This window comes from Telmatherina bonti, assembly GCF_933228915.1.
Source record: "Telmatherina bonti genome assembly, chromosome: 16".
Classification (NCBI taxonomy): domain Eukaryota; kingdom Metazoa; phylum Chordata; class Actinopteri; order Atheriniformes; family Telmatherinidae; genus Telmatherina; species Telmatherina bonti.
In genome coordinates this window covers 14,321,039-14,347,649 of record NC_136614.1, presented here as the reverse complement: position 1 = coordinate 14,347,649, position 26,611 = coordinate 14,321,039, and the positions used below count along the sequence as shown (strand labels likewise).

The following is a 26,611-nucleotide window of genomic DNA, read 5'->3' as shown; positions in this document are numbered from 1 at the left end:
AGTTAGAGGACAGTAAGAGTTTTTAACCTGAGCTTCATATATTTCATGCAAGGTATTTTTCAGGAGCATATGTCTACGCAAGTTTTTTAAGCTCAATGCACGTCAAAAGCCAGAAATGGGCAAAGCTGAACTTTGGCCGCTCGACGCGGGGCGTCAACCAATCAGAGCAATCAGCTCGCAACTCCTGGAGGATCCCTGTGGTGAACCTGGACACGGGGCTGAGGTGCAATTACTCCGTGCAATATTTAGGATAACCATTCTTTGCTAAATAACTGAATGTTACTGATTTGGCAACGTAGCAGGATACGTTGCCTAGCAACGCTTTGTTTGGGGGCGGCGGCGGCTCTCTGGTGAGTGCGGCTCTTGTTGCATTAACACTGACTATCACTGCCATACGACAACGTCCTCTAGCTTTATTTATTAAATAAAACCATGCCATCTCTCTACTGAATCCGCCATCATTCAAAGTGACCGGAAGAAAAGCGCCGCCTCCCTCCTCTCTTTTCTGCCACGTTTGCCGCTCGCTCCAGACACAAGCGGCAGATGCGGCAGGAGCGTTGGGAGCGTTTTGGGCGTTGGACACAAAAGTGGCCGTTTAGTGACCAGCGTTGAGCGTTCAGCGTTTTGAGCATTTTCGACGCTCAAAACACGTTTGGTCTGAACACACCGTAAGATGAGCTTAAAGTAGACCGACTGATATGAGTGTGTTCCTTTTAGACCTAGAGTGAAGCTACTCTAAATAATGTATGTGCACAGAGCTTTAGCTGTAGGGATATATGGTGGAAATGATCCACAGTTTCCTAGTTGTTTATAGCTTAAGGCTATTAGGAGCAACTGTTTACATATCACACACATATCACCACAGCTCACTCTCATTAAAATAGATTTCTTTGTATCCAAATCTGTGTGCTCCATTTGGCTCTGGGCACAGGAGAGACTCTGGCTTTACATTGGTGAAATAATCCATATCCACTTGAGCAGTCTCTAGAGTCTAGATCCTGCTGCGATTAAAATATTTAGCAGAGCCCCCCTCTGAAAACAGCCTGTGGAACTGATGGAGGCTCTTCGGGGAAGCCTGAGAGAGATCTATAAAAGAGGAGTCAGAAAACACCAGAGCAATCTTCAGTGAAATTTACACAGCTCTGCTTTCTCTGTTTCTTATCACCCTTTGCCTCCCTTCCCTTCTTTTTTCTCTCTTTACCCCCTCCCTCAGAGACACCACAGGGCCTGAGGAACCCGAAGCAGCCTGCCAAGTGCTGCTGAAAGCCTTAACAGTGTGTGTGAGAGTATTGAATTATTTTGCCTCCTCTGCTTTGAGCAGTAGGCGAGGGAATCAATTTAGTGTTGGTCAACAGCAGCAGGCCTTGCATTTGAACGTGTTGAAAGATTATCATGTTGCATGTATGTTTTGCTCTAGTTTTTACTCGTATCACATTACTCCAGATGGTCTTAAATGTACTAGTGACTTAAGGTGATCACAAAGACAATAACACCAGCTGTGAGGAGCCCATGTGATCTGTCAGAAGGGTAACTGCGAGACTCGGGTTACTCCTGTCTTAGCTCTATGTAACCTTATTTCAACACTGTTTACAGGTTTGTTACACTGACATGCATTCGGCTCTGGGGTTACGTAAGTAAGCAATCAGGATGTGTCAATGTTTCCCAGAAACATTCAGAAGTTGTGATGTTCTACTAACCTCACTTTAAGGCACCAGAATGTCTGAATCAGAAGGAAAACAAAGAGTTTAATCAAATCAAATCAAATCAAAAATACTTTATTTATCCCCAAGGGAAAATTCAAGTTGTTGGTTTTTTTTTTTAATGTTGTAGCTGTCACAAATGTGCCATATCGGCTGTGCTTCATGGTTTCAGCAAAGCAATGGACGATCCACATATACTCTGCATATAAACAATTTGCACTGTTTTTGACTCATAGACAATCCAGTTATACTTCCTGTTTACATACAGCTGCACTTGTAACTGCTAGAATGTTTACACTTTGTTTGCACACTATACCAACCATTTTGCACGACTATAGCACATATCTGCAAATATGTACATAAAACATAGGCTATATTTTTCATAGCGTACATTCTTTAAAGATTTTTATTCCATTGTACTTTGCATGCTTCCCTTTATCTTACTATTCATCTGTTTTGGGTTTGTTTTTTTTATACCTTCTGCATTTTTACACTCTTGGCTTCCAGTGCGAGCAGCAAAGTAAGAATTTCATTGTACAGAGAAGCATGTTTCTAACTGTGCATAAGACAATAAAGCTTTGAATTTTGAATCTTAAATGCACTTTGCAAGCTTTCTGTTTTAAGTTTGTTGTTTGAGGAGATACAGTAGATTAAAGTCCTTACACTGAGTTCAGGATGGAAATGGATCGCCTTTACAGGGACTGTGTGCAGCTTCACACTGAAAACTGGAATGCTTTATTTTTTATTATTACACTGTGTTCAAATACACACTAAAGGCATTAGCTGCTTGTTAAGTTCAGCTCTCGGAGGGATTGCGACGAGCACAAAGCTCTTAATGGAACTGATTGTTCTTCATCCCTTTATTTCTTGACATGCTTCATTGTTATTGCTTCTTATTTATCACTTATATTCACCCTGACCTGACAGCAAACATTTGCCACAGCTCTTGCTCGCTTACCTACGATCACCGAGGCTTTTTTTTTCTGTATGTATGAGTTGATCATACTGTTGCCTTCTAATAGCTTGCTTGCCCTAAAATCTCCTTCAGATGTAATATTGATGGGTTTACTGCCAGCAGAGAAGTGAGACGAGCTTATCTTTTATTCATCAGGCAACCTGCGCTGTCTCCATGTTGGCATTCAGTTGTACCTTGTCTGCATAAGACAATTAAGTGCGGAAAAAGATAAACAACCTTTTACGTGCATGTTTAGTATTACTGGAGTTATATGAAGACGACGTGCAGTGTCGTGTACAATGACTACTTTGTTGACAATCAGAAAATCCAGCAAAGCTTTGTGTGTAATCCTACTAGTTTGCATGTGTGTGCATGATAGGGGCTGTATGATAAGTATGCATTATAGACAGGCAACCACCCAGCAGCCACCAGCCCTGATGAGGATTGAGGTATACCTTCTCACCAGCATCAGAGTGCAAACCTACCCTGATGTGCAGAGACTGGCTGCTCTTACAGAGAACACAACCCACTTGATATTCCACATCACTGCGCTGTGCCTGAGAGCTTAAAATCCCTTATATCCTGTCCTCTGCCTACTGGGCTGGTAATGAAAATATGAGGCTTTTTTTTAAAAGGGCTTGTTGGAAAGAAGGGGTTGATGATGAGAAACTTATCATCTTGGGGTCGACAACAAGTACCTCCTCCCTGGCTGAATTTGCATTTCCTGATGATGAGTGCATGGAGCCGCGCGGTCTCTCATCACAGTTCAAAACCCTTCACCACAACTCTGCACGCTGTGTTGGCATACAATCACAAAGGCGCTGAATTACACAAACTGCCAGATGATAACGACGTTCAGATTGTTAGGGTTTGCACACTAAATTTTTTTTTTTTTTTTTTACTGAATTTCAGCCATGAGTCGTTTCCAGATGCTTAAACTGGATGTGTTATGAGCAGTAAGCGATCTGTTCTTAAAACTCTAAAATAATGGAGGTTACAGTCATGCTGATACTTCATTTGAACAATGCTGTATTGATTTGAGGAAAGCGAACCTAACCGTCAATGAGCTGCCCCATTATCTCTTTATCGCTGTTTCCTGAAATCCAGTCTCATAAATACACTCAGCAGCAGCGCAGCTTGTTTGATCTCCACCAACTTCAAGCTATCTGCCTCTTTAGCTGCTAAGTGCTTTACTGTTTTTACTCATACTGTTTATTGTAGATGGTGTGATTATCAGAGCTTCTCTGGGGGGGGTAAAAATGGCAAAACCTATGCTAGTAAACGTAGTAAAAGTAAATTAAAACAAAAGCAAAGCACTACCAAAAAAGCTGAAAAGTCTTCATGCCTTCTGAGTGACTTGTAAGCTGAAGTTCACACTTGATCATCCGAGAATACCAAGGGAATCATGTTTGGAGCTTTTCCACAGCCACTTCACAGAAAAAGATTTTTGTGTTGTGTTTTCTCCGCTGGAAATACTCCAGATTAGCATTTCAGAACAGGGCAAAGAAGGCAAGACATGATGCAAACAGCAAGCTGTAGAGATGGAAATGTTTTGTTTGCAGCATGTTTCAGATGGTGGAGAAGTCTAGTTTCTCATCTGTAATGATTATTGTTTCTGTGTAGTTATCACTACTTCATGTCTTTGTATCTGCACTGTCCAACAAATGATACAGTGGTAAAAAAAAAAGAAAAAACTTAAAAGAAGATTAAAATGAACTGAAACAGCAACACTATCTGCACACAAACACTCTGGGATGATTTCCTAATTGCTAACTTGACTGTTTCCTGGCTTTTTCTTTTGAACAATCGGAAGTTGATTATTAAATTATTAATTAGGTTCAAAGGAAATGCTTCAACCATGTGTGTCCTTACATTTTCTGCCCCTCCAGATGATATGTGTCTGAAAAATTCAGGGCTGGATGTGCGTGTACGAAAGTGGCTTCAGACACATTTGATCCATAATTACCATAAGGTGAATGGACTATTCCTACATTCAGGGTAAATGAAGCTGCAAGGATTTTAGACTTTTAATATAGCTGTGACACCTGGGATATAGCAAAGTCTCGAATCTTCATTTGAGTGGCAGCAAGGTTTCAGAAAGCTGTAGAAGCTGTCGTGTTGATGAAATCTCCAGTCTACTCTTGCTGTGCTACCAAAAAAAAAAAAAAAACATTCTCTCCAGGAGCACCTCTTCTCTTAAAAGTGCAACCCATCCTAGTTTGCATTGACTTGAACTGACTGACTTTTTTCTGCTTCCCTCCAGTGTTATTGTGCTCAGCTTAAAATGGTCCATTAAAGGTAAAAGAGCCTCTCAGCAGGGTCAGAGAGTATCAGCTCTCAGGCTTCATGTAATGCGTTTTGTTGACATAGAGAGGTGGATAGTTGGAAACAGATGAAAAAGCAAGGTGAGGCTTTATCTGAGCTCCTCAGTCATCACATAAATGCAGCTATTGGACGGATTTGTTTTTGTTGTGATCAGTGGAATGAAATGGTGAAATGTCTCAGGGACACTGTTCACCACTGGACTTAATGAATGGAATCCACCATCTAGCAAGATAATTCAAGAGTTTAATTAATCATATCAGCACCATGTTATGTAAAGACGAGAACTGAAAGACTGATTCTGTCGTGTAGTATTTGTACAATTCTCTACCAGCCTTCTGGTTAAGGTCCAGTATTTATACTTCAGTAACATAACAGAGCTAACAGAGCAGCCTGTTCTGTTGGTATAAGCTGTGGATGTTTTGTTCCAGGCTGGGAAATCTCCACCCCTTTACCAGAAGGCCTGCTGGCTTGAGTGACAATTGGCAATATTTACTCCTCTTGAGCCGGTGTGGTATTCAGTGCATTTCTATTTGCTTAGTTGAAAAGGTGGGTCAAGCCGCCTTCTATGCTTGTTTCAATTAAAACATATAATTACTGATGATACAACAGGTGTCGGTTTTATAATATATTTAATGGATTTTTTTCATATCTCCAGTTCACTTTAGAAAGATTGTATTTATGTATTTTTTTAGGTTTCAGGTGACTAGATGAGCACAATTGCTTTGTCTCCAATGAAAAAGTGATACCTATCCTAATTCTGCCTGCAAGAGTAAAAGACAGAGGTACAGGGTGAAGGTCAAAGGAAGGAATTTGGATTGGGGCTTATTGTCCATTATGTATTATCAACACAATGTGTTCACATCCTGAGGCTAGTTTGGCTATTAATGTTTTAAATTGATAATTGTTTTAGCATATCACAAGTTGCACATCTCAACTTTGCTATTTCTCTTAAATGTGACATAAATTTAAATATAGATTTGAGGATTTGGCTCACATTGATGTATCTGTAAAGTACCCGGAGATGACATTGTTGTAAAGTGCCGCTATACAAATAAAGCTGAATTGAACAGAATTGAATTTGAAAAGGTTCTTCAACTTAATCCAATCATCTTCATAGACTGTTTAAATTACCGGGGATTGCCTGATAAATGCATTTCTGGTGTTGCATTACCTAACTACAGGTGGCTTTAATGGGTTGCTGAATCAAAAGCCTCCCTGGTTTTCTTTGACGGTGTGTTTGTTTACCAAGCCGGCTACTAGGGCTGGGCAATATGACCAAAATCTCATATCCCGACATAGCTCATTTGATATCCCCATAACAATATATATTATGACATAATGATACATATAATGTGCTTGGGCCCTGCGATGGACTGGCGAGCTGTCCAGGGTGTACCCTGCCTTTCGCCCAAAGACTGCTGAGATAGGCTCCAGCTTCCCCACGACCCTGAATTGGATTAAGCGGTTTAGAAAATGAATGAATGAATGAATAATGTGCTTGGTAACGGCAGCATTGATCTCCTTCCATCTGCGGGAACTATGGCTTTACAGGGAAAAGCCTGTTGCAGCGTTTGCATCTGGAGTTTATAATGACCACTTGACGCTACTTTTGCTACTTTTGCTGCTTTTGCGGCTTTTGCTCGTAAACTCTATTCTTTATTCTGTATTCTTTATCTTGATTCTTGCACAGGTGATAAAATGAGTTGTGTCGGAGTCCATTGTTGGGACTGTGAGCTAGTGTGTTGTCGGTTCAACATCGGTCTTTTATTTTCAGACCGCATCCATGCGACAGAAATTTCACCTCTTTTATGAACAAGCTCATCAGTTTTGGTTGGCTGGTCATCTTTTAGTGAATTACCCTGCTCTGAAACGAGTCTGCTTCCATCTTTCTCCATTTTTGTTTATATACTGCAGCGTGCATGCCGTAAAGCGCACCTTGACGTAAAATACTGCGGTAAAGCCCTTTATTGTGGTGTAAACGACCAAGCCTCATATGAAACTATAGACATTTTCTATCGTCCAAAGCAGGGGTTGGCAACTCCGGTCCTCGAGTGCCACAGCGCTGCAAATGTTAGGAGTTTTTCTGCATCAACACACCTGGCACACATCAGACCTAATTAGCAGACTTGTGCAGAGCTTGACATCAAACTGTGCACAAGTTTGCTAATTAGCCATTGATTTGAATCAGGTGTGTTGCAGCAGGGAGACTCCTAACATTTGCAGGACTGAGGCACTCGAGGACCGGAGTTGCCTACCCATGGTCCAAAGGATATATATCGTCATATCACCTAGCCCTACCAACTACAAACACATTTTTCTGAGTTTGATGTCAGAGACTGTAAACTAAAGCCTGTTACATACTCCATGAGAAGCGAGAACTTTCTTCTTGTTCTCGAGGGTCCGAGAAGAAAATGACGTCATTTTGTTCTCGCGGACGTGTTTGAGGACAGTTCTTGACACACCGGGCTGGCAGAACTTTTTTCTTGCGGGGCTGCGAGAAGTATCGTGCGATTGGTCGGACATGTGAGGTGGGCGTGGTTAACACGGAGAAAGCATGAAGCGGAATTGCTGCTTCCGTGTGTTTGCTGTTGCCGGCTAAACGGATTGTTTTGATAAAACAGCTGATCGAGGTGGTAAGAAAGTACCAACATTTTTACATGTGGCATTAAAACACTTGGACCCTGCCGCGTGCACGACCCGCTCCGCCGCGGACGAAGTTGCTTGTTAAATATGAAACTAGAAAAGCACGCAGAGAGCGGAAACCTCCACTAAGCACAATGTTAAAGAATCCTTTTAAAAAAATCCTGGATCCAAAAGGGGATCTCGATCACCACCAAAATTTAATTAGTTTTTCATTTTTACATTTGCAACAACTCTTGAAATATTTATAAAAATCCCTCCGTAACCTTTTAAGTTATCTTAAGCAAAAAGACGCCGGGGAAAACAACCTTCTCGGCGGAGGTAACAACCGGGTTCATTGCACATAAAAGCAGACATCGCCCCCCGCAGTGACCCCTCCCCGCTGCAGACATGCTTCTCGTGGAGTATGTATGGACCTGCCGAACAAGACGTTTTTTCTTGTTCTTGCAGCCTCAAGAACAAGAACTCAGTTCTTGCTTCTCGTGGAGTATGTAACAAGCTTAACTGTAGAGGACCAGTTTGGTGTCCATTTACAAACAAAGAATTGCGCTGGTTCAACATGAATAGGAATTTCAGAACTATGAATCCATCAAATGGGTTTCTGAGAAAATGAGTTGAAGTGACGACGGCAGTCCTAAAGGAAGTGTAAAGCAGGTGGAGTGATTGAAATGTGATGCTGAATTCTCAGTTCTATGATGTACATGGTAAAAGATAGAGTTTTAACAAAAGAACTGCAAAGCTCGCTCTCTGCTGCTCATTCAGATGGTTACACAGACTCCTAACCTGATCCTGTGTTTCCATCATCAGATATAGCTGTGGTGGAAATGACAGATGCCTTCCGTCAACCCTCGCTGTTCTACCACCTGGGAGTCAGAGAGAGCTTCAGCATGGCCAACAACATCATCCTGTATTGTGATACAAACCCAGACTCCCTGCAGTCCCTACAGGTAAGCTGTCATGATGAGCTAAAACCAGGACAGTCCTTCCCTCATCACTTTAACACACAGTCAACTCAATCACTGCGATTCATCATGGTGATTAGAGACTATATTTAGGCATAGGCAAGAGAACGGGTACATGAAAATATAATTTGGTGGCAGTGACACATAGATGCATCATTTATGTAATGGAAGGAGATGATTTTATGAAACATTCTGTGAAAGGAGGTCAGTTAATTGAGATTGAAGAAAAAACATTTTAATCAGGTCAAACTATTCAGTTTGCTGAATTCGGAATAAAAAAAAACAACTAATACCATGTTGTATTTATATTTTTCTGCCGTCTTCAGTGGTGTTTCTATTCTATTCTTAACATAACCTGCCAGTTTTGTTTTTTTTTACATTACACCACCCATAATATGTGGACAGAAATCATTCTTAGGCTCATGCAAAATTATTGCAATAGCCTTCCTGGCAATCCAACAGATGAAAACTATTTATACACATAAAAATACTAAACCATGTCAGCATGCTACAACAGTAAGAGTCATGTGACTCCCAGTATGAGAAACAGGACTTGCCAGAGGCTCATTAAAAACTCACTGCTGTCGCCAACTTTAGCCAGAGGAACACTCAAGCCTTTCTTTTATAGTAGTGAGAAGAGCCTTAAGGTGACTGCGGTTCTCGACTGACAGACGCAACTGTCTGGTCAGACTACTGTAAACATCCTGTCAGGAAAGGTGTGTCTCAAACTAAACATGGCATCAAAGCTAAAGCACATTCTCAGCTCCATTAAGTTTGCATTTTATGTCATGAAATTGCCTAAGACGTCATTTCTCTCTCTGTCCTGCGGTCTGCCTGAGTGCCCACCCATCTGGCTGGGTGGCGCTTCTCCCAACTCTCCTTGGAAAGACCCCTTCTCTCTGGCAGGCTTCCTCTGATTCTAATCAGGCTGCCAAGTTTCCTCAAAGGACTCCTTTAAATTATAACTCTCTTATGAATAGATACACAAAGTCTGAAAAGATCTTTGTGTACTCAGTTTAATCACACTCATTGTGTGGCTTTTCACTGGCACATTTTCTCTCAACAGTAAAATCCAGAAATCATGACAACCCTAATACAAGTAATTTATTTACTATTGGACTACACCTCAATTGTCAACAGTTTGACATGTTTAGGATTTTCTCCTTTTCACGTCCGACTTTGGTTATTGACTCAGTATCGCCTCTCAAAAGGTCATCGCAGCACTTTCACAACCAACTACTATGATACTGATTAAATTTCACAGCATGAAGAATTAAGTATCTCACAAATGTTATTGAAAACACATCTACTTTTCATCTTTCCACATCAGATGAATTTGTATGCAGTGGACATGATTTTCTTTTAACATAATTCATCATACGAACCACAAGAAACACTGCAAACCATCTAATGATTTGTTTCGAGGGTGGTTTCAGCTCTGATGCTTAGGTTTTATGACTCAGATAACTGAGTTCAGCAGGATCACACATGTAGATGCTGGCTCTAGTGGTCAACTTTACAGTCACTTGGTGACATTGTGTGTTGCAGAAATTAGGTCTGAGTCAGTTTCCTTGAGAGAAATAACATGTAGAACTCAAAGGCTTGTTTCAAAATTGAGAAAAAAAATTAAACGAATCCTAAATAGAGCATTGTAAAATGAAATTTTTGCACCAACAAGCTGGTCCCCCATAGAACTATCCATCCATCCATTTTCTGCCACTTTGTCCGGGATCGGGTTACGGGGGCACCAGCCTAAGCAGGGAAGCCCAGACTTTCCTCTCCCCAGCCACATTTGCCAACTCTGCAGGGGGGATCCCGAGGCGTTCCCCGGCCAGCCAAAAGATATAATCTCTCCAGTGTCCTGGATCTGCCCGGGAGCTCCTCCCGCAGGGACATGCCCAGAACACCTCACATGAGAGGCATCCAGGAGGCATCCTGACCAGATGCCCAAGCCACCTCAACTGGATCCTCTAGATGCGGAGGTGCAGCTTCTCTACTCTGAACCCCTCCTGGATGACCGAGCTCCTCACCCTATCTCTAAGGGAGAGCCCAGCCACCTTGCAAAGGAAACTCATTTCAGCCGCCTGTATACGAGATCTCGCTCTCATAGGTGAGCGTAGGAACATAGATCGACTGGTAAATCAAGAGCTTCGCCTTCTGGCTCAGCTACTTCTTCACCACAACAGATTGGCACAGAGTCCGCATTACTGCAGACGCCTCACCGATCCGCCTGTCGATATCACGCTCCATCCTTCCCTCACTTGTGAACAATACCCCGAGGTATTCAAACTCCTTCCTTGAGGCAGGACCTCACTCCCAACCTGGAGAAGGCAATCCACCCTATTCCGGCTGAGGACCATGGTCTCAGATTTGGAGGTGCTGATTCTTATCCCTTATCTGCTTTACATTCGGCAGCAAATCGCTCAAGCGAGAGCTGGAGATCATGGCCAGATGAAGCCAACAGGACCACGTCATCTGCAAAAAGCAGAGACCCAATCCTGAGGTCACCAAACCGGATCCCCTCAACATCTTGGCTGCGCCTAGAAATTCTGTCCATAAGTTCTGACACCTGTTGTACAGGGACTGGACAGCTCGTACAAGGAGGTCTGATACCCCATACTCCCGGAGTATCCCCCAGGGGCACGGTTGAATGCCTTCTCCAAGTCCACAAAGCACATGTAGACTGGTTGGGCAAATTCCCATGCACCCTCCAGGACCCCAAAGAGGGTATAGAGCTGGTCCGCTGTTTCACGACCAGGACGAAAACCGCACAGCTCCTCAATCAGAGATTCGACTCTCCGACGGAACCTCCTCTCCAGGACCCCCAAATAGACCTTACCAGAGAGGCTGAGGAGTGTGATCCCACTGTAGTTGGAGCACACCCTCTGGTCCCCTTTCTTGAAAAGGGGGGGCACCCCCCCAGTCTGCCAGTCCAGAGGCACTATCCCTGATGTCCACATGATCCAGAGCTCCAGAGATGTGTCAGCCAGGACAGCCCCACAGAATCCAGAGCCTTAAGAAACTATGGGCAGATCACATCCAACCCTGGGGCCATGCCACCAAGGTGCTTTTTAACCACCTCAGTGACCTCAGCTCCAGAGATAGGAGAGTCCACCCCTGAGTCCCCCAGCTCTGCTTCCGCATCAGAAGACAAGTTGGTAGGATTGAGGAGGTCTTCCAAGTATTCCCTCCACCGACCAACAACGTCCCTAGTTTAGGTCAGCAGCTCCCCATCTCCACTGTACACAGTGTTGACAGAGAACTGCTTCTCCCTCCTGAGTTGCAACATGGTGGACCAGAATCGCCTCGAAGCCGCCCTGAAGTCGTTCTCCATGTCCTTGCCGAACTCCTCCCACACCTGAGTTTTTGCCTTGGCGACAGCTGAAGTGCATCCCGCTTAGCCTGCTGATACCTCTCAGCTGCCTCCAGAGTCCAACAGGCCAAGAAGGCCAAATCCTTTCGGGCTGAGCCTGGCTGAGCCCGACTGGGCCCCACGGGCGAAGGCCCGGCTACCAGACGTAGTCTGTAGTCTGCTTACTGTATTTGGTCAACTTGAAACAGGACGAGACCTGTGTTTGTTGGCAGACCGGGTCCACTTCTTTGGTCCGAATCAGAATTTGTTTGGCATTTTCACAGCTCTCCAAATGAAGCTGACTTTCCGAGCAAACAGATTCAGATTTAAATCAAAAAGGCTGATTTGAATGTGCCCTAACAGTGTGAAAGCAAACTCACAATCCAGCGGACTAAAGCCCTAGCACAGCAAGTCAGAAATGTTCCTGTCTCTCCTGCTGCTCATACTACAGAAATGGTTTTGAGAGCTTGATAAGGTTTGAACAGCAAAGTAAAAAACAGTAGCCCAAAAAACTGAATAAATTTATTGTAGCTCCATAGTTTACTCGCAGTGAACGAACCATTTTTGGCCCTAGCCAATTACTTCTACCCCCTATTGAGCACCTGTCGTAACAGCAGGACATGGCCAAGTTCGGAATTGCCAGTCGAATCAATCCTCCAAACATTTTACTGTAAATGTGCCCCAAGCGTGACTTCAAAAGGCACATAAACCCCAATTTGTTTGGGGAAAGTCCCATAATTGATAGCTCATCCACCACAGTCTCATCCCAGCAGGATGTTGCTTTTCAGGGCACTTCACCACTATTATACAAGCTACAGTGATTGAACATTCATATGATATTTTAGGAGCAATATTGATATTAAGGATATCAGATAAGCTGGTTTAAAAAAATTATGATACAGCAAGCAGAACCCTGACCTGTTTTTTTTTTTTGTTTTTTTTTTTTTTTTTTGCAAAGAAATTAGAGGAATATAACCAGTGAGAGATTAAATTAAATAGTCATTTTAACTTGCTGTATCATTAAAGTCTAATCTGGCAATAGACGAACAACTGGTAGCTTGTACCATTCATGATTCATGTATATCTGTCCCTTCACATTTCCTACTTTGTAGGATATAAATACTGAGCATGCTCATGTAAAGGCACTTTATGCTGTAAATAAAGTGTTGAGGTATCCCAAACATGATGAATGCATTTCCTTTCTCAAAGCAAGCTATCTTGAATATTTTAATAGAGACATTAATATATGTTTGTAGATTTCATGCCTCATCTTGGTTTACGAATGTTAAAATGTTAATATCATGCATGCTTCAGCTATTAATCTGTCATAGACATGATGCCAATTTTCAACTGAATTTAAATAGAAATAATAGAATTTCTATTATTTTACACTGCATCACAGTTGCCTTAACACTAAATTGCCCATGGGGAGAAAATGTTTTTGTTGAATCTCTAAATGTATCTCTCTGCTCTCTTTCAGGAGATAATTTGCCAGAAGAACACTGTGAGTACACAAAGCAATTTTTTTCTTGCTTTTGCCTTTCACACATTACTCAACCATTGCTCACACATCACACACAATAAGCGGTGCAAAGAATATGCTTTTTTTTGTGTGCAATATGCAGGGAGCAGAGTATCTGACACCTAATGCTTCTCTCCTCGGTGTTAAAAAGGGGTTCCTCTCAGGCTGTGGTTGAGAAGAGTGATAATTGTTTGGTTGAATATAAATGGTCTTCTCTTCTACTTTTAAAGATGTGTGTTTTGCAGATGACAGCTGTTTTAGTCACTGCACAGGCTGCATGAAAAAAGAGGAGGCATTTTGAGCATTTGACTTGCAAACTGTGCAGCATTCAAATAAGGTGCTGTAAAACCAAATCCTGTTCGTAACTGACTCAGATTATACTGCAGTCTATAAGATCAATCAAAGGATTTGATCCACTCCACTAAAGCATTTTAGATATCAGCAGAGATTTGTGGGTTTTTTGCAAAGCCAAAACAATTATTGTGTTTATATTAGTGAATGTGGAGTGGTTTGCGACTTTCGGGAAGATATTGGGATAACAGCAACAGGTCAATGTTTTCCAGGAGTCTTTGATTAGGACTTACATGAAAGGTTTAACCCTCCTAAGTGGCTTTTCAGTGTGGATGAAGCTGCATGAAACGCACTGTTCTGGGACACTAATTCCGACTGCGTGAGGAGAGCTGATTATCACACACAGTTTGTGAGTGTGAGCTCACGGATCTCACTTATGGGCACTCGCTCTCTTTTCTTGTGACTCCTTCCTAGTTGTGTTAAGGTGTTTAAATTCTCTGCAGTGGTGCATGCACTTAAAGTGCAAAACTTTAAGCACAGTTTTGGAGTTGTTGGTCTTGCAAAAGGGGTTCTTCCTGCATGCAGCTTTATCCATTCATTCTTTGTGTGTTGAAATTGAAACAATGCCAGTTGTAATTGACTGACTACTGCAGACCTGTTATAAAATCATGAAAGCTTTCTACTCTTACATGGTTAATATTTACTGATAACATTAGCAGGTTACCTCCTTCATATTCACATACAAGCCTCATTAATCAGCAACAATAAGCTCAAAGATATTGTTTCTAAAAGATTTTTACCGACTTATAGCTCACTCCTCTAGATATTAAGATCTTAGATACAAATTTTTTCCATATTTGCCAGCACATTATTATGCTGACAGACGACTAAACTCTGATAAACTTGTCCTAAAGCATTTTCAGTTTAAATGAAGTAATTGTTTTAATTCAATCCAACTAAAGACAAGAAGATAAGAAGTGGACCTGCAGCACTTAAAAAGCCATTTCTCGCGCATGTGGACCAACATTATCATTTATTTAGGATCAGACTTTGGCCCTGTGATCAATTCATCCCCTTTTTTTTCCACTGTGTTCCTTGCCACTGTTTTCCTTTCCATGTTACATTCTCCCCTCTTTCTACAGCTATCCTGTCTACTGCTGCACTGAGTGAGTTGTTATGCAATGCACTTCTACTAAAAAACTCAAATTCAAGACAAATGTTATTTGTGAAAATTTAGTTTGAGAAAAGTTCTTTCCTTATAAGTTACTAGTCTCATACATACATGATGCCACCCTGTGCAATCGTACTCACCAACATGGACGTTATTTGCCTTTATTTTGCTAAAATAACACTGTAAACATCCATAAAGTTGTGTTTGTCTAGATTTTTTTTTTTTTTTTTTTTTTTTAATGCCTTTTAATGGTAAGTGTTGGTTAACTTTGTTGTTGTAATTCAGCTTCCAGGCAGCTGCTCATAACTGATATGCAGATGCAACTTATTTTAACTGTTTGCATTGCTTTAAAAACCCTGTGCAATGACAAAGGAGCCTTCTCTAGTTTATATCAGCTTCTTCAGACCATTAATGACTGCAACAGTCACAAAAAACTCAGTTTTATCTGTGAGCTGTCAGTCTGTCTTTCTGATGCCGTATGATGCTGCACCATTACAGTCCTGCTGTAGCTGCAGATGGACAGATGGATCATGGACAAGGCCAGCAAACCAGATGACTCACTCACTGAATAAATGACTAATTCTAAGTCACATTCACAAGATTCCCCGTGAACCGGAGTTGTCACACGTATTTCAGCTTGGTGGCACATCACCTGTGAGTAACTGGTGCAGGTTAGCACCAGATGACTTGCAGCAGCTCTGAAATATACAAAAGCTTTTGAAAACAAGCCTGCCATGTGATCTCCATGACAGCATGAATCACACACACACACAGAGGAGCTAATAATAGCGGCAGTTGTTTGCAACCTGTTGCACCATAGAAATGTAAGGGTCAGGGGTTTATTTTTGAAAGACGTGCAGCGCCGCTGCAGTAGCTGGTGATGTCATAAACCGCTGCTGCACAGGAGGAAGTCGGTACCCTCAGATGGCTGTCACTGCTTCAATACCACACCTCCCTTCCACTTCCTTTTTTTTCTATATGCAGTGAAAGCAGCAGTTTGCGATTTGAAAGGTTTCTGAGAAGCTGAAAACATGGTAGATGATTGAAGTCAGGATGCAGCTGGGTTGCAGTCCCAGCCACCTCCAGATGCTCATGTAGTGTGTCACTGTACGTCTGAAATGTTTTAAATGGCTCTCATTGAAAACAGCATTTCTAATGGAAATGAATAGTGTGTTTAGTAGTGGCAAGCTGACTCATCATAGCTGCTGCTGGGAAAAAAAAAAGACCAGATATAATCAGATGTGAAGATTTACATGCAAATAAAGAATACTTTTCATGCTGCAGCTAAAATGAAAAACAGGCATGAACTTGCTGCAGCTGGTGAAAATATCAGTTAAGACTTTTGCGTTAGGTAAGGAGCCAGATTTCTACTTGAATTTATTGTGCATTGTGCTGCATGAACATGCCAAATTTGCCTGAGAGCAGTGATGTAAGTGTTTGAAAAAGAGCAGCTCCAAATAGGGCTTTCACCACTGATGCAAATATCTCCTGTTGGCTGCTGCCTGTGCAGACTGACTCACTGGAGACAACACTACATAAACACTATTGTCTCTGCAGACAGATGCAACATGAAGCCTTGTGTTGTTTCTTCAACTGGTCAGAAACAGTGAAAACAGCTCAGACTTCCTCCGAACAATCTGCTTCCTCCATTTGAAATTATGTCTTACACTGCCTTCAAAATCAGTTTTAGTCTTTGTTGCACAATTTAGAAATTCATTAGGTTATTATTTGTACATAAATATTGATGTAGAAAGTAAAAACAGATGTTATTTAAAGTCCTGCCTGTGCTATAGCTTTACCTCTGATACCACTAAATGCCACTCATGGTGTCCTGACATCTAAAACCATCTCTGTTCTATCAACAGACATGCACGGCTAACTACACCTTCATCCCCTACATGGTTACACCCCACAACAAGGTGTACTGTTGTGAGAGCAGCCTTATGAAGGGCCTGACTGAGCTGATGCAGCCCAGCTTTGAGATGCTGCTGGGGCCCATCTGCATGCCTCTGCTGGATCGCTTCATCCAGCTGCTTAAGGTGTCAGAAGCCAACTCCCAGTGAGTATACGATGTGAACTGGAGCAGAGACTGAATTTGTTTTGTTGCTCTTTTTTTTTAGATGATCAAATTCCATATTCTCTATTTTATATCTTCTCTTTCTCATATTTTTACATGTGTTTTACCTATTTATACTTTTCTTCAGCTATAACTGGGATACTTGTTAAATCATCAATGCAAACATCTTGTTGATGGTCCCTGTTACAGCCAAAACGTTCCACAAAGAGATAGCTGAACGTTTCAAATATCCTATTTTTTTACTTTCTGCCAAAGAAAAGAGAGAAGTGACTATTGAGTTCCTGTGTTAATAGAGGTTTATGTGGAAATGAAAGACAGAAAGCATTGTCTATACAGAAGTTATTCATAAGCAGATATAATAAGACATGAAACTGCACCAATTGTCCAAAAAAATCATAGAAATAGTTTAACTGTAATAATTAAGGTTATCAAAACAAGAGGCTTTGTGTCTCAAACAGCAAAACTCTGTTAAGTTCTACAAAATTCTGATGTCCATAAAATATGTTTTCCCTTGATAAATGCAGAACAATTGGCAAGTTGCTGGTAGAAAACGTGGCAAGGTGAGCTGGTCTGAGACTCATAATCGTACCTTATCATGTCAGGATCAATTAAAACTCTTTAAAAACACTTAAAAACTGCTCTTCTGCATCACAAGGATGAGATTTTCTACCCACACTGAACATTCTGAGCAAAATCTCTGTTTAATGCTCCATGTTCACAACTGATTGCATCATGCTTGTCTTTCTAACAGATGTAACGGGCAAATACTTGCTTAGCTTAAAACAAATGTAACTTTTGCTGTATGTTATTATTATCACCCGGTTTTAAACCATAAGAGTTTACAGTCACTGTTTGAGATAACACTTTAACGGTTTGAGTAAGAGGAAGCCTTTAACGGTTTGAGTAAGAGGAAGCCAAAGAGAAATCTGTTAGAACCATTTCCTCCAAACACGAAGTTCCTCTAAAAGTCGCCTGAGAAGAACCATTCTGTGTCAGTAAATGGTTCAAAAGTATAAACGTTTAAGTAAACTGTAACGGGGAAGGACTTATCAATAGATTGTTTTATGAAAAGTAAGATAAGAGCTGGTTTATAGGAGTGGTACATTCCATTATTATGTCATTTCTTGATAAGAGAAGCAGCACTGACATATTATTTTTCAACCTAACAGGGCCTTTGGTTTATTGTCCTATTCTTCTCCATTTTACTTGCTGTAATTATTTTTGTGTATGCATCCCTCACCCTGTTGACTTGCGTGGAGGTTTGCATGTAAAAAAAAAACAAAACAAAAAAAAAAAAAACATGTTTTGTTCAGTTGTTTCTGCCAACAGGCTATGCACCGGCCAGTTACTCAGCTTCAGGAATAGTGAGATGATGATCAAGCCTTTGTGCCTTGAGACCAGCATGCACAAAGTTTCTCAGCTCTTACTGTGTCTAATAATTAAGTAGATGATTACTACTTTTTATAGCTTTTCATAATAAATGTAATAAAAGTTAACCTATCTAATGTAAAAAAGTGCATATTTTGTTTACAGCTTTATGTTGAGAGTATTGTAAGGGTACTGTTTAGACTGCAATGCAGTGGGTGAGTTCAGGCGTTTTCATAGCAACACCTCCATTGCTTGCAATATATATTTAATGCCCAGCTACTTCAACTTTAGTCATTGAATCTCACATGAAAGAAATATTTTAGAAATGTTAACGCACATATATCCATGGGCTACATTTGCAATTAGTCTAAATATGTTTTCTGCTTTCATGATGTATTATACTGGAACTGCTCTCTGCACAAAATTCGCAGCTTTGCTTTCAACATTGTATAAAGATATATACCGGTAAGTGGATTTTTTAGTGTAAAGTTGTGTTTTTCTAAGTCACAATAACGGTAAAATTAATATTTCATATCATATTAATAGCAATATTTCTATGTTACCTCATAAGTTCATTATGTCCTGTTTGACAATTTGAAAAGTAACATGTAACAAAATGCGGTGAAATTAAATTAAAAATTGCAATATCAAAATTATAGTTAAAATATATGTTGAAAAAAAACTTTAGATATGAAGTAAAAACTTTTTTTCTCCGAAATCTGATCTGTAAACCTAATAAGGTTAAAATGGCTTCACAAGGGAATCCTAAGCTGTATGAGACAATTATAGTCAGGCATTAATTGCATTTATGTTCAGATGGTATTCTGTCACAGATCATCAGTTTTTAATTAGAAGAAGCTCCAACATGACATTTTACAGATGAGGTAGATTTTAGATGTATTGCTTTGTCACATCCTTTGAAGCAGATCATCACTCACGTTGCATATTTTCATCCTACAGCCAATATTTTCGTGAGATGATTCTGAATGAGATCCGGAAAGCTCGGGAACTTTATACTGGCAAAGAACTGGCCGCTGAGCTGAGCCGAATCCAGCAGCGGCTGGACAACGTGGAGTGCCTTTCGGTGGATGTTGTCATCAACCTGCTGCTGACGTACAGGGACATCCAGGTAAAGCTCAACAACATAAGAACTGTCCAGACATCCGATATAAAATGAGTGCTTTCAGGAGTCTGTTAAAGAAATGGCATTCAGCAATGCAGACTTAGTTAGTACCAAAGCTGGTGAATCTCTCATGCAGTTAGAGGTCATTGCTTCCAAATGAACCGGTTACGGTCATCCTATTAAAAGTGGCATTATAAGGAGCCGTTCCAGACCACCTGCTGAGCCTAAAGCAAAGCTTTTAGCCATTCTTTGGAAATCTGCACATCTTTTTTATCTACTTTTTGTGAAGGCACTCACCATTTGGCTCCCTGCACTCACCAAAGGCTGTGCACATCCTCATTAATTATTTATTATAACAACAAGCATTGAGGATGTCCTGAATTATTCAACATGCTGTGGGTACTGCGACTATGTAGGCAAAGGTAAGAGGCAAAAATATGGCAGTGGCCACTCAGTTATTGAGGTGCTTTTAATGTTCAGGAAACAGCCGAGTCTCAGATAGACGGAATGCAGCCACATCAGAGTATCTACATCCAGTCTGAAAACAGATGGGCGCCTTAATGAGATGGAGACATCTGTGCAGAAACAGTCCAGACCCCCAGGGTTTATGCTAACAATGACAAGGGTGAGGGTGAAGCAGGATCTCATCACCTTGTTCTTACTTACCGTACAGGATTATGAGTCAGTTGTGAAGCTGGTTGAGACTCTGGAGAAGCTTCCAACCTTTGACCCCATGGCTCATCCCCATGTGAAGTTCCACTACGCCTTTGCACTGAACCGGTAAGACAAAGAGCATGCATAACACAGTGATACACTCAGGGTGCATTCACAGCAGGATAGTCAGCTAGACTCTGGAGACTCTGCTGAATTGTAGGGGGGTGTATCCATGAAGACCAAGACTGTGTTCATGCTGCACTTTGGTCAAACGTGCCAAACAATTAGAATAATATATCCCCATTCCCACCAAAGGGGGCGCTGCACTAGTATTTAGCAAAAGAGAGAACAAGAACCGCATGAAGAAGAAAACTCATCAAACATGGAGACAAAGCCATGCTGTTTTTTTGTTTTTTTTATTTTGTCTCATGCAAGTATACTGCAGAAATACACTGCAACGATAGATGAAGTATGAACAACAGACAGAAAACCAGAATTCCTTCGGCGCATTCACAGTTCCCCAAACGAAGTGGACTTTCCGAGCAAACGGACTCAAATGAAAAAGGCTGATATGAATTTACCCTTACAGTGTGAAAGCAAACTCACAATCCAGCGGACCAAAGAGAAGAACTGACGTATGCTGCGCCCTAGCACAGCATGTCAGAAATGTTCCTGCCTCTCCTGCTGCTCATACTACAGAAATTGTTGCGAAAGCCTGATAAAATTCCTTCATTCATTCATTTTCCAAACCGCTTATTCCAATTCAGGGTCGCGGGGAAGCTGGAGCCTATCCCAGCTGGCTTTGGGCGACAGGCAGGGTACACCCTGGACAGCTCGCCAGTCCATCGCAGGGCCACACACAGAGAGATGAACAACCACACTCACGCTCACACTCACTCCTAGGGACAATTTAGAGTGACCAATTAACCTATCATGCATGTCTTTGGATGGTGGGAGGAAGCTGGAGTACCCGGAGAGAACCCACGCATACACGGGGAGAACATGCAAACTCCACACAGAAAGGATCGAACCAGCAACCTTCTTGCTGTGAGGCCACAGTGCTAACCACTGCGCCACCGTGCAGCCCACCCTGATAAAATTGAACAGCAAAAACAAAGCGAACTTTCTGAGCAAACAAACCCGGATTCATATCAAAAAGGCTGATGTGAAAGTGTCCTCAGTGACGTATTACTACTTTCCAGCCCAGCTTTCTATGCAGCTGCACAAATGCACAAGTATTTTCTCTGATTAAAGAAAAGCCCTTGACCTTAGCAATATTTTTAAAAAGACATCCATTATGTAATATCCTTGTTGAACATTGCAATTAGATGGCTTGGAACTCATAAACATGTGTTTTAATATGGGGTGATAATCTCAGGTATATTAATCAGGGTCTGCATTCCACTCCTGCACCTTTAGCATGCCTGTTAGTTGCACAGCATGCACAAAAGCAGAATGTTCCCATCAAGCAGCAGCTTCAAGTTGTGGACATTGAATTTTCTTTTTAAAATGGCAACAACTTAATTGTAGACATGCAGCTAGCTATTTGGTTCAGTAACAAGACCAATGTACAGCACAGGAGGTTCTGGCTGCCTGCTTCTCACCAGCTGTCATTCTTGTAAACTTCCTGCAGCTTCATGCTACAGCTCCTTCAGTCAGCAATAAAATGTGCTGCTAATGAGAACATTTTTGCCAAGATGTCTGCATTTTGCTGTTGCGATATGGCTCATCCACATGATAGGATATGGTGGTTTTGTGCTCGAGGAAGCGCACTGACACATTATGTGTGAAGAATTTATAAAAAATAGGTTTTATCAAGAGAAGACTCTACCCCAGCTGCAGAGCAAAGCACCATGAGCACAGATGCAGCTGTTAGGTAAGTTATTGCATCAGTAGAAAGACTTGGAAAAATGCTTTCCATAAAACCTGTATAGAAACGAAAGTAAATAAAATAATGTCCCATTTTAGAACAAGATGTAATAGATTTATGTAGTTTAATCGACTGTATTATGATTTCCAAGTCGCTTAGATTTTGGAATTATCAATTAATACTCAATGAGTACAGTGCCTTTTTTCTTTTTTTTTTGCATCACCTTTTTACTTGCAAGGAATCCCAGTTGCAGGAAAAACACCGCTCAATATGATGCTGTCATAACCATGATTGACTGCGGGGATGATATTAATGATGCAACACTAAGTAGGCCTGTCATAGTAACAAATATTGCCATGCGATTAATTGTCTCAGAAATTATTGCGATAAACGATAATATTGCGCTAAACGATTATTGTTGTAATTTTTAGACTATTTTTAACTAAAATAACAATAATGCCATAATAATGCAAGTACACCCTTTCAGGGATCAACATACTTTAATTTCTAAAGAACATTTAGCTTGATGTGCAGACTAGTTTATGCTACTCCTAAAACAGATCAGGATTTCTCCTGCGGTTTTGGCAACGTGGAACATATGATCTCTAAACACCATGTAGCACAGTTACATAGAGTAAGGGTAAAGCTCATATAAGGGGACATTTTTGGGCTTGACCAGAGGTGGAATGCTAAAATTGAATGTCTTTAAACGCCTTGAGTATCTCATTTTTAATGTGATTGTAAGGTTGCAAAATTGCCGTTTGTAACATGTATGTTCATCCAGGTAATTCATACTGGCTGTGAAATGTTTGCAACATTTTTTAAAATGCCGCCTTTTTAACAGTATTAAAGGGTAGCATGGCTTTACCAACCACGCTGTCCGAGTGCACAGCATGTTGCAATGTCTTGTTTGTATTTTATCTGTAGGTTAAACACCGATCGGGATTGTGTACTGTCAGGAAGATGGAGCTAACCTGTTTGTTTAGGTCTTTTTTCAGAGCTGGGAAAATTGCAGTGCACATGGAAACTTGTTGTATTGCCGTGTTTAATAATATGTCGTAAAACAAATGTGACACGAGAAAAGAAAGACGAATGAAAATGATTGTGTTGGGCAAACTTATTGCGCACGTTTTTTCTTATCGTGCGATTAATTGACATATTGCAACAGGCCTAACGTTAAGCACTAGTTTTCATCCACACAGGCTACATTGGATCTCAGATGAGAGCCTTCATGTGTTCATTTATAAGTGAGCACTTATAAATAGACAGGTTACTTTCAGTTGTCTTGGTTTACACTCTTAAATACATAAACTGTGTAAATATATTATGGACAAGTGTGTGTTTCTTTCCAGTGAACTAGAATATACCAAGATGGTCTTCAGTCAAGTTGTAAACGAGCAACGATAGAAGTATTATTTACAAAAGTTCATCTGCATAATACAGAAATCACAACAAAGGAACCTTCTGTTTTTGATAATACTCCAAACTTTCCAGCAAAAGCTTCCAGATAAACACGCAGCAACAAATCTTTTTCCTTGAACTTTTTCCTTGTTGCGTAAGTTACAAGCTTGATATTTTTTTTCTCTCTGAGGTCTGACTGGGCTTAAAATTTTAGTGATTGTTTGAAATATTAATTTCAATCAAGATGATATTTCAAAAACATGTCGAGAATCCACTGAACATTAAAGTAGAATTTATTAAAAGGGCTGCCTTATTGGTTTAGTAAAATTCATCCAATATGATGAAAAACCAGGTTATAAATGGCTGATTTAAGTTAAAGATGAAAGATTAATTAAATTGCAAGTAAATTGATCTTTTGATATTCCTATATTGTTTATATTTGCACCCATTTTTACTCCCTTTTCCCATTTTTCTAAAGAAACAAATGCATTAAACCTGCATTTGATGGCTTTTTGTGCACAAGAACAGCTGTCAGAGGCAGACATTAATGCAATTTAAATAATGAACATGGGAAAAGTATTTCCGTTCATTTCATGCTACAAGAATCCTCTTTGTTATTTTCCAATGGGCTGATCATTAGGCACTCAAATGATAACTTCCTCACAGACAGGTATATCAGACCCTGTAGCACCTTAATGATGTCGACAGTAGAGCTTCACTAGGGCTCAATAAAAGCAATGATTCTTTTAATGAGCCTGATTACCTCTGTGATGCAAGTTGAGCTCATATTAGCCTCCTTTATTCCTGTTTTATTCCATGCTCTGCATGAACGTGCATCCAGATGCTGTTGCATGGTCATTTGAATCAATCTTGTGTAAAAGCATTGTCAGGTTTGTTTACTTATCTTTTAATATGAATTATTAATTTGTTCTACAAGGATATTTTAATGCCATCGTGCAGCTTTACAGTGTTTACAGTCAATACTTTTCAAATACATTTAGAGTTTTAGTCACCTTTTTCTTATTTTATTAGCTGATTTAACAAACATAAAAAAGCATTTAAAGGGCAACTTTAAAGAGCAAACAAGGCCTTTTTTAGATAAAGATAGCATATAATAAATCACAGATATCCCATTTCACCATGCTTAAATCTTGGCTTACAGCTGATTCATTTGATACCCGCAGCTAATGTCTCACATGAGATTGAAACTATAGGTTTTACTTCTTTCTGACCTGCTCCATTTCTGTTTGTCTTGTTCACTTGTGTGTGAGTGAAGGAGGAACCTGCCAGGTGACAGGCAAAAAGCCCTGGACATAATGCTGCCCCTAGTGGAGGGGGAACAGCAGGTAGCATCGGACATCTACTGCCTGGTGGGACGGATCTACAAGGACATGTACCTGGACTCTCACTTCACCGACACGCAGAGCAGAGACAGCAGCACACTCTGGTGAGAGAGCCACTCTGAATATCAGTGTGTGTGTGTGTGTGTGTGTGTGTGTGTGTGTGTGTGTGTGTGTGTGTGTGTGTGTGTGTGTGTGTGTGTGAGTGTGTTATATTTCTGCTCAACTGGCCTTCCAGACACTGAGTCACCAACATTGTTAGAAGAATGCTTCGAAGGACAAGCTGCATAATAGACGCAGTGACTCACAGGATTGTGGTAAAGCAGCAAAAGGAGCTTACAATGAATTGGCATATTAAAACTATATATATATGGCATATATGTAATAATAGCGGTTGCCACGTTGGCAGAACAATGTATTGTTCATGAGTATTACAACTATTAGAAAAATGGAAGGCAGTAAATCATCAGTGAACTCATTTCTGCTATGAGATGCAAACACAAAACACAATTTGAAAGTGTGATTGCATCTTGAGAGATTAGTCCCCATTTGGTGCCCATGGACTGGTTTGGATCATATCTCTGGTCATACCCAGTTGTCCCACTCAGGACCTCTCCTGGTCATTATTTGCCCCCTCCCTCTTGCCGATTTTCTATAAATATGACATACACTTCCATTTGTACGGGATGATACCCAGCTCTTCCTGACCACAAAACCCATCTTTCTCCCCCAATGCCAACAGGAAATCAGATCCTAGTCCTTACGTAACTTTCTAAAACACAATAGTGATAAAACAGAGATCCTTCTCATGGGCACAAAATCCACCTTTTGACACCTTCTTTTTTTGATCATCTGACAAACTGCAACTAGTTCAAAATTATGATACCCCAGTTTTTTTCCAGAACTTTGTTCTCCAATCATATTACGTCTGTCCAGTAGATACTCCGTTGACTTCCTATTAAATTCTGCATTTGTTTATGAAGTCTTCCATCTCATTGTGAAGGCCATCAACAACCTTAATGAATCTGCCTATTTTCTGTTCTATAAAGGAGCTACATTATATTCCTCAGCTCAAAGTCTGAGAGGGTTGTGAGCTTGTAAGCTGCTTATTGGATAAAGTAAAGCCAGTTGACATTTTGGACTAGAATAGTGTCTAAAAAAATTAAAAATAAAAAAAATAAATAAATAAAAAAAAAAAACATAAACAGCCCCTTTAAGCACATTTCAGGCTAAATTATTTAATGAGTGTGTCTACAAGAACAGGAATTAATCAAGCATTTTTCACAAACCCCTCAGATCAGCCTCTGCCACAAACAAACACAAAAGGAATGCAGGCGCCTCAGATTGGTCAACTGCTGGAAGTAGTTGTCGGGAGCGTGCACATCAGCTGTTTTTGTCATCTACGCAGAACTCGCAGACAAACCTAAGTTACTCACTCAATAATGTAAACACAAAACGTGCAGTGATACATGTTGTAACCATAGATTGCATATAAAAGATGTTGGGAGCTTCCGTGGCGTAACTCGTAGGTTTCTGAAGAGCTGAAGTGAAGGCCATTTGGCGGTTCCCACCGGGTGGTAGGGATGACAGAGAGAGCGACAGTGTCGCTGGGAAAATGCTAAAAATGGCAAAAAGTTAGAGCTAAGCGGGGGTCTGTGAGTTGGATGCTTGTCATCTATCAATTTCAGACCTGCCTGCAGCAAAGAGCTAACCCAGAGCTAACAGAGGTAGGCAAGCAAAAGCTGTTAAGCGGCTAAAAACAGCGGCTTACTGCACTCTACATTCTTGCAACGGGATACCTGTCAATCAAAAGGACATGCCCCTAATTATGCTGAATTTCGACCATAGAGCGTATATGAA

At 40.8% G+C, this 26,611-nt stretch overlaps 1 protein-coding gene across 2 annotated transcripts in view; it reads left to right on the top strand.

Annotated features, from left to right (window-relative positions):
- Positions 1-26,611, top strand: part of map3k5 (mitogen-activated protein kinase kinase kinase 5) — a 73,109-nt gene that overhangs the window by 13,088 nt on the left and 33,410 nt on the right. For both annotated transcript variants that reach the window (XM_079254948.1, XM_079254949.1), the window contains exons 2-7: positions 8,428-8,567; positions 13,415-13,438; positions 16,784-16,977; positions 19,324-19,492; positions 20,160-20,266; positions 24,688-24,858. In XM_079254948.1, the coding sequence (XP_079111074.1) occupies positions 8,428-8,567; positions 13,415-13,438; positions 16,784-16,977; positions 19,324-19,492; positions 20,160-20,266; positions 24,688-24,858 (805 nt within the window). The remainder of the gene's footprint in view (positions 1-8,427; positions 8,568-13,414; positions 13,439-16,783; positions 16,978-19,323; positions 19,493-20,159; positions 20,267-24,687; positions 24,859-26,611) is intronic.